Source organism: Struthio camelus, chromosome 15 (genome assembly GCF_040807025.1).
Source record: "Struthio camelus isolate bStrCam1 chromosome 15, bStrCam1.hap1, whole genome shotgun sequence".
In the NCBI taxonomy this organism is placed as follows: Eukaryota; Metazoa; Chordata; class Aves; order Struthioniformes; family Struthionidae; genus Struthio; species Struthio camelus.
Window position 1 is genome coordinate 11,441,773 of NC_090956.1, and position 14,774 is coordinate 11,456,546.

General features: G+C 43.7%; 1 protein-coding gene across 5 annotated transcripts in view; it reads right to left on the reverse strand.

Moving 5' to 3' along the window:
• The window catches only part of LOC104149687 (multidrug resistance-associated protein 1), an 88,390-nt gene that overhangs the window by 47,154 nt on the left and 26,462 nt on the right, over window positions 1-14,774 (reverse strand). The window contains exons 1-3 of one of the 5 annotated variants that reach the window (XM_068908278.1): window positions 14,531-14,671; window positions 13,237-13,356; window positions 12,266-12,451 (exon numbers count right to left, since the gene is read on the reverse strand). The exons of 1 other annotated variant lie outside the window; for it this stretch is intronic. Coding sequence is in view for 1 of the 4 variants with exons in the window: in XM_068908275.1 (XP_068764376.1) it covers window positions 11,287-11,334 (48 nt within the window). In the remaining 3 variants the exon portion in view is untranslated. Of the gene's footprint in view, window positions 1-10,777; window positions 11,088-11,286; window positions 11,408-12,265; window positions 12,452-13,236; window positions 13,357-14,530; window positions 14,674-14,774 lie in introns of those variants that run through there. 3 more of the 5 variants (XM_068908277.1, XM_068908275.1, XM_068908279.1) reach the window with 3 other exon arrangements.

A 14,774-nucleotide genomic window follows, 5' to 3' on the forward strand; every position in this document is an offset into this window, starting at 1 on the left:
TTGTTTGGATAGTAAGGACTCCGGTTTGGTAGGAAGAACCTTGCAGAAACTGCATTCTGCACGGAGTTTTTCTGTGAATGTCAGATGTATAAGAAGATTTAAACAAAAAAGAGAAGAGGGATAAATTTTGGAAGTTCGGTCTAGAGCTTTTAGACAGTATGCTCTGGAAGCAGCCTGTAGTTTAAAGCATGACTGCAAGAACGCACACGAATAAGGAGCAGAATCACTGAGTCATCGTTGTTCCTTCTCAGCAGACGTGGGGACGGAAGATATCTGCTATTGGCTTGGTTTTACTCTGTCCTAAAATCCTTACTGTAGTCTAGGAGGGCCGTTTGTGAGATGTCATATAGTTCGTTGTTTTTTTTCTTGGGGTTTTCTTTTTTTTGATCCCTGGGCAACTTTAAAGTTTCCCAGAACAACAAATGGGAATTTTTACAGTTGTCTAACTAATTTCTCAATTTTTGTTCTAGAAAGTTTTCATTTTCATTTCCAGTGCTGCGGTTGCAAAAATACCACTCCAAGCTTTTAGCAAGGTTGAGTAGTCTCCAAGCAGACAAATGACAGCTTCTGTGCCCAATGACACGGTTCTCCCCCGGCACAAAAAGGCCTCCTATCGTCTTTGAGGTAAAACCCTCTACCTCCAAAACCAACAAAAGAAATGCTTGGTGTTCTCAGGATCACGTGGATCTATTCACAGGTAAACCACTTATTTAACAGTGCATAAGCCCTAAGAAAATCAAGAACAAATTATATTCCTTCCCATCTAAAACTTCAGGAACCATTAAGAAAAACATTGGCAGCAACTCTGCAAGACAAAGAGTTACAACGTAAAAGGTCAATTATTCTGTCTCTATCAAGGGAAGAAAGATGACAGGAAAGCTATACACCTTCAGCGTACCTAATTTCAGGAACAACAGTATTTGACACTGGGTGGGCCTTTGTTGCTGGCAGCCTCCAGCCCAGCAAGCAATAAGGGCTGCTAAGCGAGCAGCAACTGGCTGCCTGTTCTCATATCAATAATCCTACTTGATCCACAGCACATTTTAAAATTCTCCCTAGCAGAAGTGGAGAGACCAAAAATCTCTCAGTTTCATGCCTGCTGTGCACAAGCATGGTAGAAACGCACGCTGCCAACTATGCCGCTGAATCCACCTGTATGAATCAGCTCAGACTGAAAAATGACTTAAACGTTACTACACACCTACATAAAAAAAACAGTTACAAAGCCACGCTGGAATCTTAAGGTCAACGCTTACTCCTGCAACGGAGCCTGACACCGACATTAGTGTATACTCACTACTTCTATATCTCCTACAGAAAGAACACCTCTTTTGTACTATCAAGATAGGTTGTCTCAATCTTATCTTTCATACAGCAATAAAAACCATTTTTCATTTAAGGCAATGCTTCTATTTAGCAGAATGCAAGTAATTAGCTCTTTCTAGCACTAACACTGTTATATCTGCTGACAACTTTCATTGTAATAATATCACCACTTTCTTACTGAAACAGCAAGTCTCACAAAACGAAAGATCTAAATACTATACCAAGAAGCCCCCCAAAGCAGTACCTATACAATCCTGCCGCAACCATCCTTCCTCAGTCTGTCACTGGGGCATCAGCCTTCAGCCTGCACCATCTGGGACAGCAAATTTACTGCCTGCTTCTCCCCAGATACAAGATTTTCCTGATTTGTCAGAGCCTACAGTGTCAAAACATTTCACATCAATGGACAACAGGGGGTGAGGAACAGTTCCCTTTAAGGTCAGTTTACAGAAACTCTGAAAATGCAGATCTTATCTGACACAACCACTCTCCAGCAAAACTAATAGTAAAAATAGATTATAAATGGTGACGCTTACCGTCGACTACAGTGAAAATACGGGAAAAGAACAAACTCAAGTGATCCAAATTCTGGATTTTGCAATAGTGATGAACTTTAAAGAGCTCCTCAAGGTTACCTGGATTGTCAGATAAGTTTTAATAAACTTAAGTTTTGAAGAAAGACTGACATAATGTTCTCAAAGCACTATAAAAACAGCATCTTTATTCTGTCATTCACACTTTGAACTCAGCTCACAAAACATATACTGAATTTCAACATTCCTCTAAGAGAGTGTATTCTGAGTGGAGCACAGAATAAGTGCCACCACACAAGATCTGTACCAACATAACATTGCTCTGCTGTGCTTACTATTTAGGCTAAATCACAAGACGTGACGGGTTGATGAAACAGGCAACAAATCCTTGTACTATCAATACTCCAGAACTCCCACAAAAAGCAGCAGAAACACCCACTCCTAACACTGAAATTGCAAATGCTGCTCTCCTGTATGCTCAGCAACATTCATAATAAATAAGGAGCAAAAAACAACAATTGCCCCTAAGAGCTGCAAACAAGGCACTACAATGGGGCACAGAACACTCCAAACAACCCTCACAAACTTCCCTCTATTTACATGTTGAAAAATCCTTCAAAAATACTACACACATTCATATTGAACTAATCTTGGAAAAAAGCACTACTAGCATTAGAGGATCCAAGGGCACTAGAATCAGAGCAGCTGAAGCAGTAATAAACAAGGTCAAATGCTTCTTTCCACCTTACCCAGCATTTATTTCCTCTAGGTTTTTGGATTTTTTTTTTTTGGGTAAATACAGTTACCCACCATGCACTGATTTCTGCTGTGAAATGTGATATGGGTATCCTTCTTGCAACTGAAAAACCCTCAACTCTAGAAAAAGCTGAAATCAATGACTTTACATACCAAATAAAAGGGGACCCTTAATTACAGATTGTTTTCAGGTAAATTGAAATTCAAGGAATTAAGAAATTTATGTTGTTGCCAAATTGGCCAATTATCTGTCACGTTAATGCAGAATGCACAGATAAAATGCTACCTCTGCTATGATGCACAAAAAATTACCTCATGTTGCATTTAAAGAAAGCAAAGCTCTCTAGAGAAACTGGGAGTATATTGAAAGCTAACTATATGGAATTAATGATTTACTAGTTTACTGTGTCATTCAAGTTTAGGGTGTAGTCTGCAAATAGGGAAGTATAAGGAAATTTTAAAATACTTGTGCAGATTTTACAGTAATACCTTCTTAACAGCTACTCCCTATGCATAATGAAAGTAAGTCAGGAGTGATTCGATTTGTGAAACATTCGAGAACAGGACTCTAGTAAAAAATGAAAGCCACACAACCAAATACTTGACCTTATTCCCAGACCTCCACAAACTCCAAATACTACTTCTACAGGGAGAAGTGACACAACTGTACAACTCAGCTCTGGTGAGGCCACATCTGGAGTACTGTGTCCAGTTGAGGGCTCCCCAGTACAAGAGAGACATGACGACACTCCTGGAGAGAGTCCAGCGGAGGGCTACCAAGATGATGAGGGGACTGGAGCACCTCTCCTCTGAAGAAAGAAAGGCTGAGAGAGCTGGGCCTGCTTAGCCTGGAGAAGAGAAGACTGAGAGGCGATCTCATCAGTGTCTACAAGTATCTGAAGGGAGGGTGTCAAGACGATGGGTCCAGAGTCTTCTCCGTGGTGCCCAGCGACAGGACAAGAGGCAACGGGCAGAAACTGAAACACAGGAAGTTCCATCTGAACATGAGGAAAAACTTCTTTACTGAGAGGGCGACTGAGCACTGGAACAGGTTGCCCAGAGAGGTCGTGGAGTCTCCTTCCCTGGAGAGATTCAGAACCCGCCTGGACATGATCCTGTGCAATGTGCTCTAGATGACCCTGCCTGAGCAGGGAGGTTGGGCTAGATGATCTCCAGAGGTCCCTTCCAACTTTGGCCATTCTGTGTGATTCTATACACAGAAGTACACCACTTATCATAAGCAGTGGAACGAACGAACTTGTGGCATGCTAGGCCACTGATTTGAGAAGAAACTTTAGAATTTCTCTTCATGGTCACATCTGAGAGCAGGTAGTCATATTACCACAAAGTTTTCAGACACTTCTTCAGGTCAGTCACAGCCCAATTAGCTTAATATGTTTCTGCCTTTTTGTTCTTCTACTGCCGCAGGAGTGAAATGAGAAACATCAAGGTTAACTACAGAATCAGCAGGTGGGAATTAGATTCAGATCTCACTCTCTCACAGAGATTATGTCTTCACCCACAGAAAAAACACGTTTTTACTAGAGGAGAACTAAACCTACTATTTGATTGAGTGTTTTTTCTTACTTGATGTAAGAGTGTTGTTGTTTTCCCAAACAGTGAGAACTCAAAATAATTTTCTTTGTAAAGTCAGGAATGGAACAAAAATACTGCTATTTAAGTTAAAGTTCATTGGTTAAGATGCTCAACAGTAGTCAGGGAGGCAAGGAGTAAATAATATTGTTTAATAAAACCTAGAACATTGTAACGCTGCAATTGCAGCCTAAGAAGTCTTGTGCCCAAATAACAAGCTTTAAATCATTCACAAGCAAGCCTTCTAGCCCCAACAGTCTCCCAAAGAGTTACGTTCAGATCCAGACTTCACTTGGAAGAAGAGACCAAGCCTCCTCTTCCTCCTTTGTTTCAAAGTAATTCTGAAGCCTAAGCCTAATTCCCGCAGTCTCTCAGTGTTGTCACAGGACAAGACTCTCAGAGAAAAAGGGGAACATTTAGAAATCACATTATAAAGGAAACAGTGATACTAAAGAATCTTAAATCATTTATATAAGATTTAGTGAAAAAAATACCAACAAGCTTTTCTAGCTACAGGGAAATGCCCTTAATTTCTCACAGTTTTTCTACTAGAGGTCATTTTCGCAAGACAAAGTTCTCAGCAGCAATGACTTACATAACACATTTGCCTCATCAATAAACATCCAGGAATAAAGCCTCTACCTTCCAATACCTGGCCCCAAACTTTAATCAGATGTCTGCCCTTCTTTGCCAAAATCCCAAACGTCAGTCTTCTGAGCGTTAACAAAAAGACTTGACCCCCCTCCATTACAGATAGCACTGCCGCAGCTGAGAGCAAAAACGTAACATGGCAAGAAAAAGCATGTCTTGTCTTTGCTTCCCTTTAGCCTAAGATGAGAAGCTGATGCCAATAAAGCTACCAGAGAAAGGAGCACCTGCAGTTAATGGAATTCACAAGAGCTGATCTTTGTAATCCAAGAGGCTAAAAGCCTCTCAGCTAGGGCAAATTTTTTATGTCAGAGAAGCATATAGTAATATTTTAATTTTGCAAGCACCAATGAAACTTTTTAGCCTCTTTCTGTAGTGGTAAGATTTCCACACCCTGCTGTGTCTACAAGTACCATGAAACAACATTTGGCTACGTGACAGAGTATCATATAACATCTATATTTTTAGAACCAAAAGGATAGCTTTTACCCTTCCATAAATTTTTTTATCCGAAATCATTGTTATTTAAAAGGATACAGAAAAAAGATTCCTGCTTTAATCTCCTTTTCTGCACCGAAAACAGTATTTTTGCTTAATAATGCAACAGCTAACATATCAAGTTTCAAATCACTGTGGCAAGGTTGAACATACACGTGTAAAAGTCCAACAAAGAGACTAAGATAACAGTTTAAGTTGGGATAAACTGTATCTGAAGCTATCAGAGATGCAAATAGGGAGGGGAAAAAAGTAATGCAAGGAATTCTGACTCTATTAAAAGTAAGCAAAAGGTCAGTCTCCTGCACCAGGCTTTTTAGAGATGTGACCCAGAATGACTTCCGTGCAACCCAGGCTGACCTTCACATAGTCCGAGTATAGCACAGGGTTTCAATGCAAACTGCATCGTAATTACATGGGACAGTACAAATTATTTAGGCTTTTTTTTTTTCCTCCATTTATTAGTTTAAATTTTCAACGTGAATGTCTCAAGGCTGCTCAGGACTGATAGCTCTAAAACTACCAGTCGTCTGTTAAGAAAACTCTTACCAACAAGAGAAAATAAGGCTTCATCTTCTCACACTTTCCCTAACCTGATCTACTTCTGAATAAACAGGGATAAGATAGTTTAATCTCTATGCAAATTCAAAACTCTGTTTGCATGACCACTAACAAAAAGACGCTATACAGGTTTAAATGAGAGAAAGTTGAGGAGTAGCCTGCTTCAATCCCACGCAAATCCTGCAGCCTCGGGCTTTTAGCACGCACACACACCACCACAACCACCACCAAGTCACAGGAACGCAGCTATCAATTGATAATTATATTAAAGGCGCTGTCTTCTGTAACGATTTTTCTGTTTAATCCTCTGCCAAATTCTGTCTGCATGCCACCTTCCCAGGTAAGTAAATAAAAAGATTTACGGTCCACATGCTAATTAAAACTCTTAATACCCAGCTTATCACAAACACATTCACAAACTTGTTACCATTACAGCTAAAGAAAGTAAGAGCCTCGCTTATATTATGTACCAAACACTCACAGCAGCAGAAACTACCTACCTAGCTCTCACAACCCCACTGGAAGAGTCAATCAACCTCAAATGAAAACTAGACAATAATTCCTTAAAGACATAGATTGTCTTTTAATGTTACTAAGAAAAGCCCACATAAGAATAGGCAGAGAGTGATGATAATAGGTATTAAAAAAAAACCAAAAAACCCAAGAAGTCCTGTATTACTACCTAAATTAAGCAAAATCTTGAAACACCATTTTGCAGAAACTGACTGACTCCAGTTAAATGAAACAACATTTCTGCCTTCTCCGGTTTGCAGACTCACTTGTGTAATACTTCTGCTACACTGCTTTACTCTAGCTATTCTTTGTCTTAAACTTCTTTAACCTTCTGTAAAACGTTTGTTGTTTGCCGCAGACACACTATTGACCTCCCATCGATTTCTAAGCCTTTGGAAGGAGGGAATAAACACACAGACTAAAAGCATATGAACCCAGTTAGGTACCAGGCTCACACTTGATTCAAGCCCCCTAGCCTATCTTTCTGTTACCCTGCCCATAATGGTATTTACATAGCAGTTTAAAACCCAATAAATTGGCATTTGGTAGTGTAACATCAATAACTGCATATGGCACACACTTGCTGTACTTATTATTATCAGCTATTGCTATGCTTATAAAAGTATATTATCTGATAAAGCAGATAGGGTTATTTTTAATAAGTTATTCAGTAAGTCATTTTATATTTAAGTATAGGCGCTAAACACATGTTACAGCGCAAAAAGCTGCAGGGTTCCACGATACGTTCTAATTTGTTGCTTACCTAACGCATGAGAGTATGAGCCACAAAGTCCAGAAAATTAAATTACTCCTTACATGAAAGGTCTGTTTTTCCTTCGGAAGTCTATTTCAGGAAATTATCAGAGTCCCTATAAACATAATACCTGTATACCTCACACAAGATCACTTTGCAAGTGTCAGCTAATCATTATAATTAATTAAAGAACATAAAACACATTTTTTCTCTTCATAAAATCCTACCTATAATGTGACTACGTTATAGTCTCAAAAGATACTAACCTGTCTACAATCAGCTGAGAGGGGTTGGTGGATCTGCCCTCACTACAGCAGTGCCAACCCAAGTACTAACATGATGTATGCGGTCAAACATTCAAGAAAACCCATTTACCAAGAAAGATAAAACATATCTGAGGACATCAGACAGAACTCCACACAAGGAGAGCAGAATCCACTCGTTCCGAGTTCATCCCTGGCTCTTACGTGCGAGGCTCTGCCTCACCTTTTCCCCTCCAGTTTATCTGTCTCCTGAAGTTTGGTTCCTCATGAAGAAGCTAAGCATTAAATCCAGAACTGTCTTTGGATTCATTTTCTTTACTCCACAAAAGCTTTCTGCATGAACAGGAAAGAAATAGACCTGGACTTACACTGGCAAACAGAGCTTGATTCGTTATGGGACTCTGCTTTTCAAGCAGAACAGAGGAGACGAAACATGCTTTTCTCCCAGAAGGAGATGAAGTCAGTTGCTTTCAATCTTTCTGTAACAACCAAAAGCCCAACTCACAAAATGTGAATAAGAATCTTGAGTTTCCAAGAAGTTCCCACAAAAATAAAGAATGAGAAATTACTTCCATCTAAATTAATTTTTAATGAAAAGAATGCAATGCCTTTGCCAGTGAAGGTCACAATAAGAACCCATATAAATATAAACTAGTTCCTTCACATTCCCTTGAGTACAAACAAGAACCTCAAAGTTTCAGATTCTATTTGACTTACAAACATTTTATAATGAATAACTGAGACTCCAACTAAAACCTGAAAGAACACTGAGCTGGGAAGAACTGCATAGTTTGACTTGGCTATTTATTTTCATAATGGCTACTTAGCTACTTCTTTTTCATAAAAGCCCTATTGCGAGTTAAGCCTTGACAACTCTAAGCAAGACAAAAATTCTCAATCCTCGCCCTTTAGCAACTTCAAATGTAAAAAGACCTTTTTAAATGCGATATTCCGTAGCTTCCACACTTTGAAAACTTGAAAATACCCCAGAATTGTATTCACCAGACAGAAAAACCACGGATTGTGTGAGTGCATACATCCATACAGCTAGGTCAGCAGGTCAAAACGTATAGCAAGTTCTAGATCTGCCTTGACTTTTATCTTGGTATATGAAAGAGTTCCTCATCCCACTTTTTTTTTTTTCTTGCATTGGTATTGAAGCAAGGTTAACTGCACTCATATACTAGTGACAGCTTTGGCTGGGAGTATCTCAACACTTTCAGGTCACGAGAAAGTTTTCCAGTTTAGGCAAGCTGTTAAAAGTCACTGAACTGAAATGCAAGTAGTGCAAAACGTTACCCAAAACTCCCTAGTTTTTTAAAGCTGTTAGTTAACAGCAACATTATCTTACACAGCTGTACACTTGTATTTTGGATGGAATACTTATTCTGAGATACTCAGCGATGCTGGGCAGAGCAAGGACGAAATACTACACTTCCAAAAGGGAGTTTGGTTCAAAGGGATGCGAGAAACAGCTCTGTAAGCAAATCTGACTGCAGGGAAAGTTAATATGCTGGGTGAGGGCAGAGAAACTGGTTAAACAAATTTGGGGGGGGGGGGGGGGGAAACAGGGAAGCGTGAAGAAAAAAACAGCAAACTGACCTGGGCTGTTTGAACTTTCAGAACGGGTATTAAATAAAACCCGTTTGTTTAATTCTCAGACAAGACCTTTCAACAATAACATTCCCTCGAAGAAAAATCTTATTCAGAGTTTAAGAAGATTAGCATACAGTTTTAAGGGTGCGTTTAGTCTTTTCAACCTGCAAAATTTCCCCCAACATTTAAAACTGAGTTGTCCCAAACCTGGCACACGCTTGAAAGAAAACACCTCTCTCCTTGAAGCTAACAGGCTAACTGGGTTTGCCAGTGCTGGGAAACCCCACTCCTGCCCTAGCAAAGGCCAAGCTCCAACCAAACCTGACTGCAGTTCACCACAAGAATGCGTTTACACATTCCACTGGTATCCAGGCTCCAGCCAGCTCTGAAAGCAGAGAAAGCAGTCCACAAAACGGGAAGGACAGCAGCACACACACAGGTGATTCCAACAAGCAAATCTAACATTGCTAGCCATACCGCCACTGGAAGCGATGCAATAATAAAGCAGATAACCGAGAAGAGGACACATTAATGAGGACAAGTTCAGCAGGGAAAAGACTTTTCCAGACATGCCTTGCACCAACTGGAATTCAGAACTTTCTCCTGTAGGACTAGGAAAATCCAGAAATCAAACAACCACACCCACAGGATCTTTTCCTGGAAGAAATGAAAGGCAGACTGCACATGGTTTGGAGAAGGATAACAGATCACAAAACCATCTACGTTATTGGAAAACAATGCAACTGTGGAAAAAAGTGTTGTGGTATATGCTTAGCACTGCATGTATCAGAAATGGTCATGTTATACACAATAATTTTAAGTGCTTTGGTAATAAAAGAACCTATCATCAGAAACAGTTGACAAAGTAGTAGCTTCAAATGCCATAAGTCTAGTTCTTGCTTCTACCTGATGTTACAACTCTCCAAGTCATTACACTGGCAGCTTAATCTTTTTCTCAAAATTACTATTCTCTCAAGTCAGTCTTTCCATGAACATAATTCTCAAGTAAGTATTGCCTAAAGCTCTGCAAATAAAAAAAACTCGCCCTTCCTAGGACAGGGGAAAAAAAAATTTTGATAGCTCATGATTCAGCCAGCCTTGAGAGTCCAGAAAGCCAGCTGGAAGGGATATGAACACAAGCAATGTAAAAGTGGCTTAACCGAGCACCTAACAGTATTAGAAGAGTACAATAGGTTTTCTTTTTGTATTTGTGATGTATTAAGTTACAGGAAAAAACAGCAGGCGGAAGGAATAAAACACGTACTGCCCATATGGATCTGTTCCTAATGGATTCAGGCTCCAAAACAGAAAGATTTACTTACAGATCAAGTATAACAGATGCAGGAACCAAGTCCCTACATGAAGCCAGGTCACCGCTTTTTTCAGTAAAAGACACATAGATTTCCTTCTGCAGTGGATTGAGGGCAAACTTCGAAAAGTAATACACCCGGCTTTTCCAGTCAATCTAACAAGTTTTTAATAATTTTTGAAATATTTGCTGAGTAATATTTTAACAGTTATCGAGACAGACAGTACAAGTGTATCCGCTGAGCAGCGCGGTTCTTTTTCTCCGAACTAGCAAGCTAGCTCGTTAGCGCAATCCTGTTTGGCAAACACCGGATAAACACCCGAGAAGTTCTTTGAACGGTGCAAGAAAATCCACATATGATTTTCTTTTCACATCACATCATCTCCAGTGCCTTGTCCGTCCCCCCCCCGCCCCCCCAAGACACTTGTACCGTTTAACCCGTTTGCTCCCGGGACGGATCTCCCGCAGGCTGCCCGGCTGAGCCGGGTTTCGGGCAGCTCCCCCGAGGGGGCTGCACTCACTCCTCAGGCTGCCGGAGGGAAAACGCCGCTACGCAGAGGCGCGGCGCAGCTGCCAGGCTGCACACGGCGCGTCCCGGGCCTCTTCTGCAGGGCGGCAGGCTGCGCCGCAGGACCCGTCGCTGCTCCTGCCCAGCGCAGGCCGCCCCGGCTCTCCCGCGGAGCCGCTTCCAGCGCCCCGGGCAGCGCCCAAGCTGCCGCGTCCCCTCCGCGCCTCGCCCTGCCGGAGAGGCGGCCAAGGGGCGCGCCGGCCCCGGCGGGCACCGCCTCGCCCCCCGCGGCAAGCCGGGCTGGCGGCTGTGCCCTAGGCGACCGCCGGGCCAGGAGGCTGCCGCCGCCGCCCGACGCGACCCCGGGGGCTCGGGCGGGCCGGCGCGGGCCCCTCGCGCCCATCCCCGTCGCGCCGGGCCCCGCGGCTCACCCAGAAGGGCTCGGAGGCGTCGGCGCTGCAGAAGCTCTCGATCCCCATGGGGCGCGGCGGCGGCGGCGGCGGCGGCGCGGGCGCTGGGATGCCCCGGCGCGCGCTCCGGGGCCGGGCGGCGGCGGCGCGGGCGCGGGCGGGGGCGGCGGCGGCGGCAGCGGGCGGGGGCGGTGCCTGCCCGGCGCCCTGATTGGCGGCGGCGCCGCCCGGCCCCGCCTCGCCGCGCCCCGGGGGAGGCGGCGCAGCGCGGCCCGGCGCCCCCAGCGGGCACTAGGGCGCCGCCCCCGCGGCTGCCGGCGGGGCGCGACCTGGCCGCCCCGCTGGCCCTCGCCCGGCGGCAGCCTGCTCCCCGCAGCGCGCGGCGAGACGCGGCCCCCGGGCACCACCCGGGCAGGCCCGCAGCGAAAGCCCGGTCTCCTCTTCCGCTGGTTCATTTTCCACAGGAACCAGTCAAACTGGTTTCAGAAGCCTGAACTAGTTCGGTCTGTTACTAGCATGAACTGAAACGGAACCAGAACGACTCCATCCACTACTGAGTTTGCGCCAAAACATGTACTGGTTGAAATAACTGCATAGATGCTGTGGTTATCTGGTTGTGTCTCAGTATGCACTCTTTACATCCAATTTAAATTGCATCTGTTCAGTTAAACCTTCACAGACAGGATCTCTGCTCCACTGACTAGCAGTGTGCTAGAACAGACCAGCTAGCTTACGGACTGCAAATACCTAAGTAATGGCGTAATACATTGGAGGAAGGAGCATGGTACGTGGGCAGTATGTAACTGCCCTACACAGAGCTTTAGTAACATTTGAAAGCTTTATCACACAAATTACATAAAGAGTCTCCATTTAAAATGGTGCATCTAGAACAATTATAATGAAAAAAGTTGTCACAATACAGACAACTCCCATTCGCTTATATCTAAAAAGTAAGCATGACATGTAGCAAAAATGTAGTGGGCATCACGTCTCTACTCACCTACACCCGTGAGGCTCTTTTCCCCTGAAGTTTCTAAGCTGTCCTCGGCTGTGCCTGGCACTGCCCAGCCTGGCCGTCCAACTGCAGCGTTTCGGGTCCAGGCAGCAGGCATCTGCCTCGCCCCATCTCGCCTCAGGATGCAGCAGCGGCTCCAGCCTATGCTGAGGTCACCTAGTCCTCAGCAATCTGAGCAGAATTATCACAGAAAGATCAAACCAAAAAATTGGGTGTCAGAAGCTATGTGAGTTCCTATCAGGTTCACCTCAGTTCATGCAATGACGTTAAAGTCTTTCGCTTACAGTATTGCAAGAAAGCATCTAAATATGAAAGCCTGATTCCCCATCTTAATCTTTTTATTAAGAATATTTCTCTCTTGTTTAGAGCACTATGTTCATCTTAAACATTCATCTTATTATTCTACATTCATCTACTAAATATATCGGTAGGCTGTTTTTTTGATGCCTTCATGCTCACTGTGACTCCTGCTGAAAAAATTATGTAATTGACCCCAATCTGTAGGTATCCTACTGCTCTCTGCTGTGACGAATACAATTTTCCTCCTGGCTGTTCTGCAAAGTGTATAAACCTTAATAAAGCTATCCAGTAGCTTAAGCTGGAAGAGCTTTTCTTTTTTAATAGCACTATTAATAGCATAGCAAACCAGAAAAAATGCCGAAAGGATGGCAGCCTTTTTTGTAAGAGCTTACACTTTAACGCATATTCTAGGTATGGCAATAGAAAACTTATAGCTGAAATGATACCGTAGAAAATGATTTAGGACCTAGAGATCGTTAAGTAGGGTGTTGTTCCAAACAAGAAAACAATAACCAGACATGAAGTGAGGAGGGTCAGGACAAGTTTATTTTTCCCCACCCATGTTTTTCTCTGGATATTACCACGTGCTAAAAGACTAACAAAATTTGAGTTAGAGTTTCAGGATTCAAAGTTTCCAAGTATTTTAAGATAATCACTTTCGTTCAGGCTCAGGCAGTCCCTGTACCAATGGTGATGTACCAGGCTAATGCTGCTTCCAATATCTATCTTGGATCTGCACCTCCATTTAGTTCCTGGGCATCTTTCTCTCCGAAACCCTAAACAAACAAATTGAACCACAGTGCACACAAGAAACAGAGTAGGTAATTAAATGTGAAGGGAAGCAGAAGACTTCAGAAGCAAAATATAAGATTCATAATACACTGTTTATTGTGGAGGAGGAAAAAATAAAAAAGCAAGCAAGCAACTGACAAAAGCACAAACCTGCGCAGAGATAGAGAAGCAAGATCCCAGACTACAAGCCAGTGAACATGGGTTTCACAAACCATAGCTATCAACAGCACCTTTTAAACCACATAAAATACAAACTGCAGCCATATTAAAAAAGGTATTCTCTTGTAATTAGAAAAGAAAAGAAATTTTATTTTGGACTCTGGACTTTTCTGTAGAGGAAACAAAGTTGGAGAGGGAACAGAGGGTGGAAAACAGTAACAGTTTATTGGCTGGAAATTACATGTAATGGAACAACCACCCACAAAAGCATGGAGAAATTTGGAAAGAAGCAGAGGAAAAAAGTCCTGTCTGTGGAAATGCCAGATGTGCTGAAGGCAAGGGCTTTCCCTCCCCAGGGCTGCACTAGGGATCTGCACATCACATACGCACAATGCACAAAGCCTCACTTAGGTGATGCAAATTCACTCAAGGTTACCACTATGTTAAAGGACGAGATCAACTAATTTTGCCATTACCAAGGAAGTCTTTTTTTTCCCCCTTCTGATTTTTATTCCTCCTTGCCAGATATTTACTTTGGAAACTCAGTATGTAAATATTTGTTTTGAGAGGAAATGTTAAAAAACAAAAAACTTGTCCCAAGGTCACGAGTGATTTATTGCTTAAGACGACACGTTTTCCTTCGAGCCCGAAGCGGGCAGTTCCATCCGGACCATGACAAATCCAGTTTGCTCATCCACGCTGACTGCATTACCTTTGGGAAATATCCAGCACGCTCACAAAACAAACACCGCGGCCTCGTCGCAGCAGCGCGAAGCACGCACGCGTACCTCGGCCGAAGCGCCCCCACCAGCCCCGGTAACAGCCTCGCGCAGCGCGCCGCGCACGGTCAGGTGTCGGCGGGCCCTGCCGCCAGCCCCCCGCGGGGACACGCGCATCCTCCGCGCCGCCTTTTTTCGCTAACGGACGCCGGCGCCCTTCGAAATGGCAGGAAAAAAAACGCAGCCACCCGAAATGAGCCTCCCCCCAGGCCCAACTCACAGACTGAACTACACGGAGGCACCCGCAGCGCACGCAGGACGGCAAAGGGCAGCTGCGCGCAATGTATATATATAGATAGATAGATAGATAGTATATATATGCCTGTGTGTGTTTATCGGAGAGCACCGCCCCCGCCTCGCCCCGCCTCAGGCCGCGCGCGCGGCCCCAACCGACCCCGGCCCCACCCGCCGGCCGCGCGCCGAGCCCCGCTCAAACGCCACGCGCAGGCCGCCGCACCGCGCCG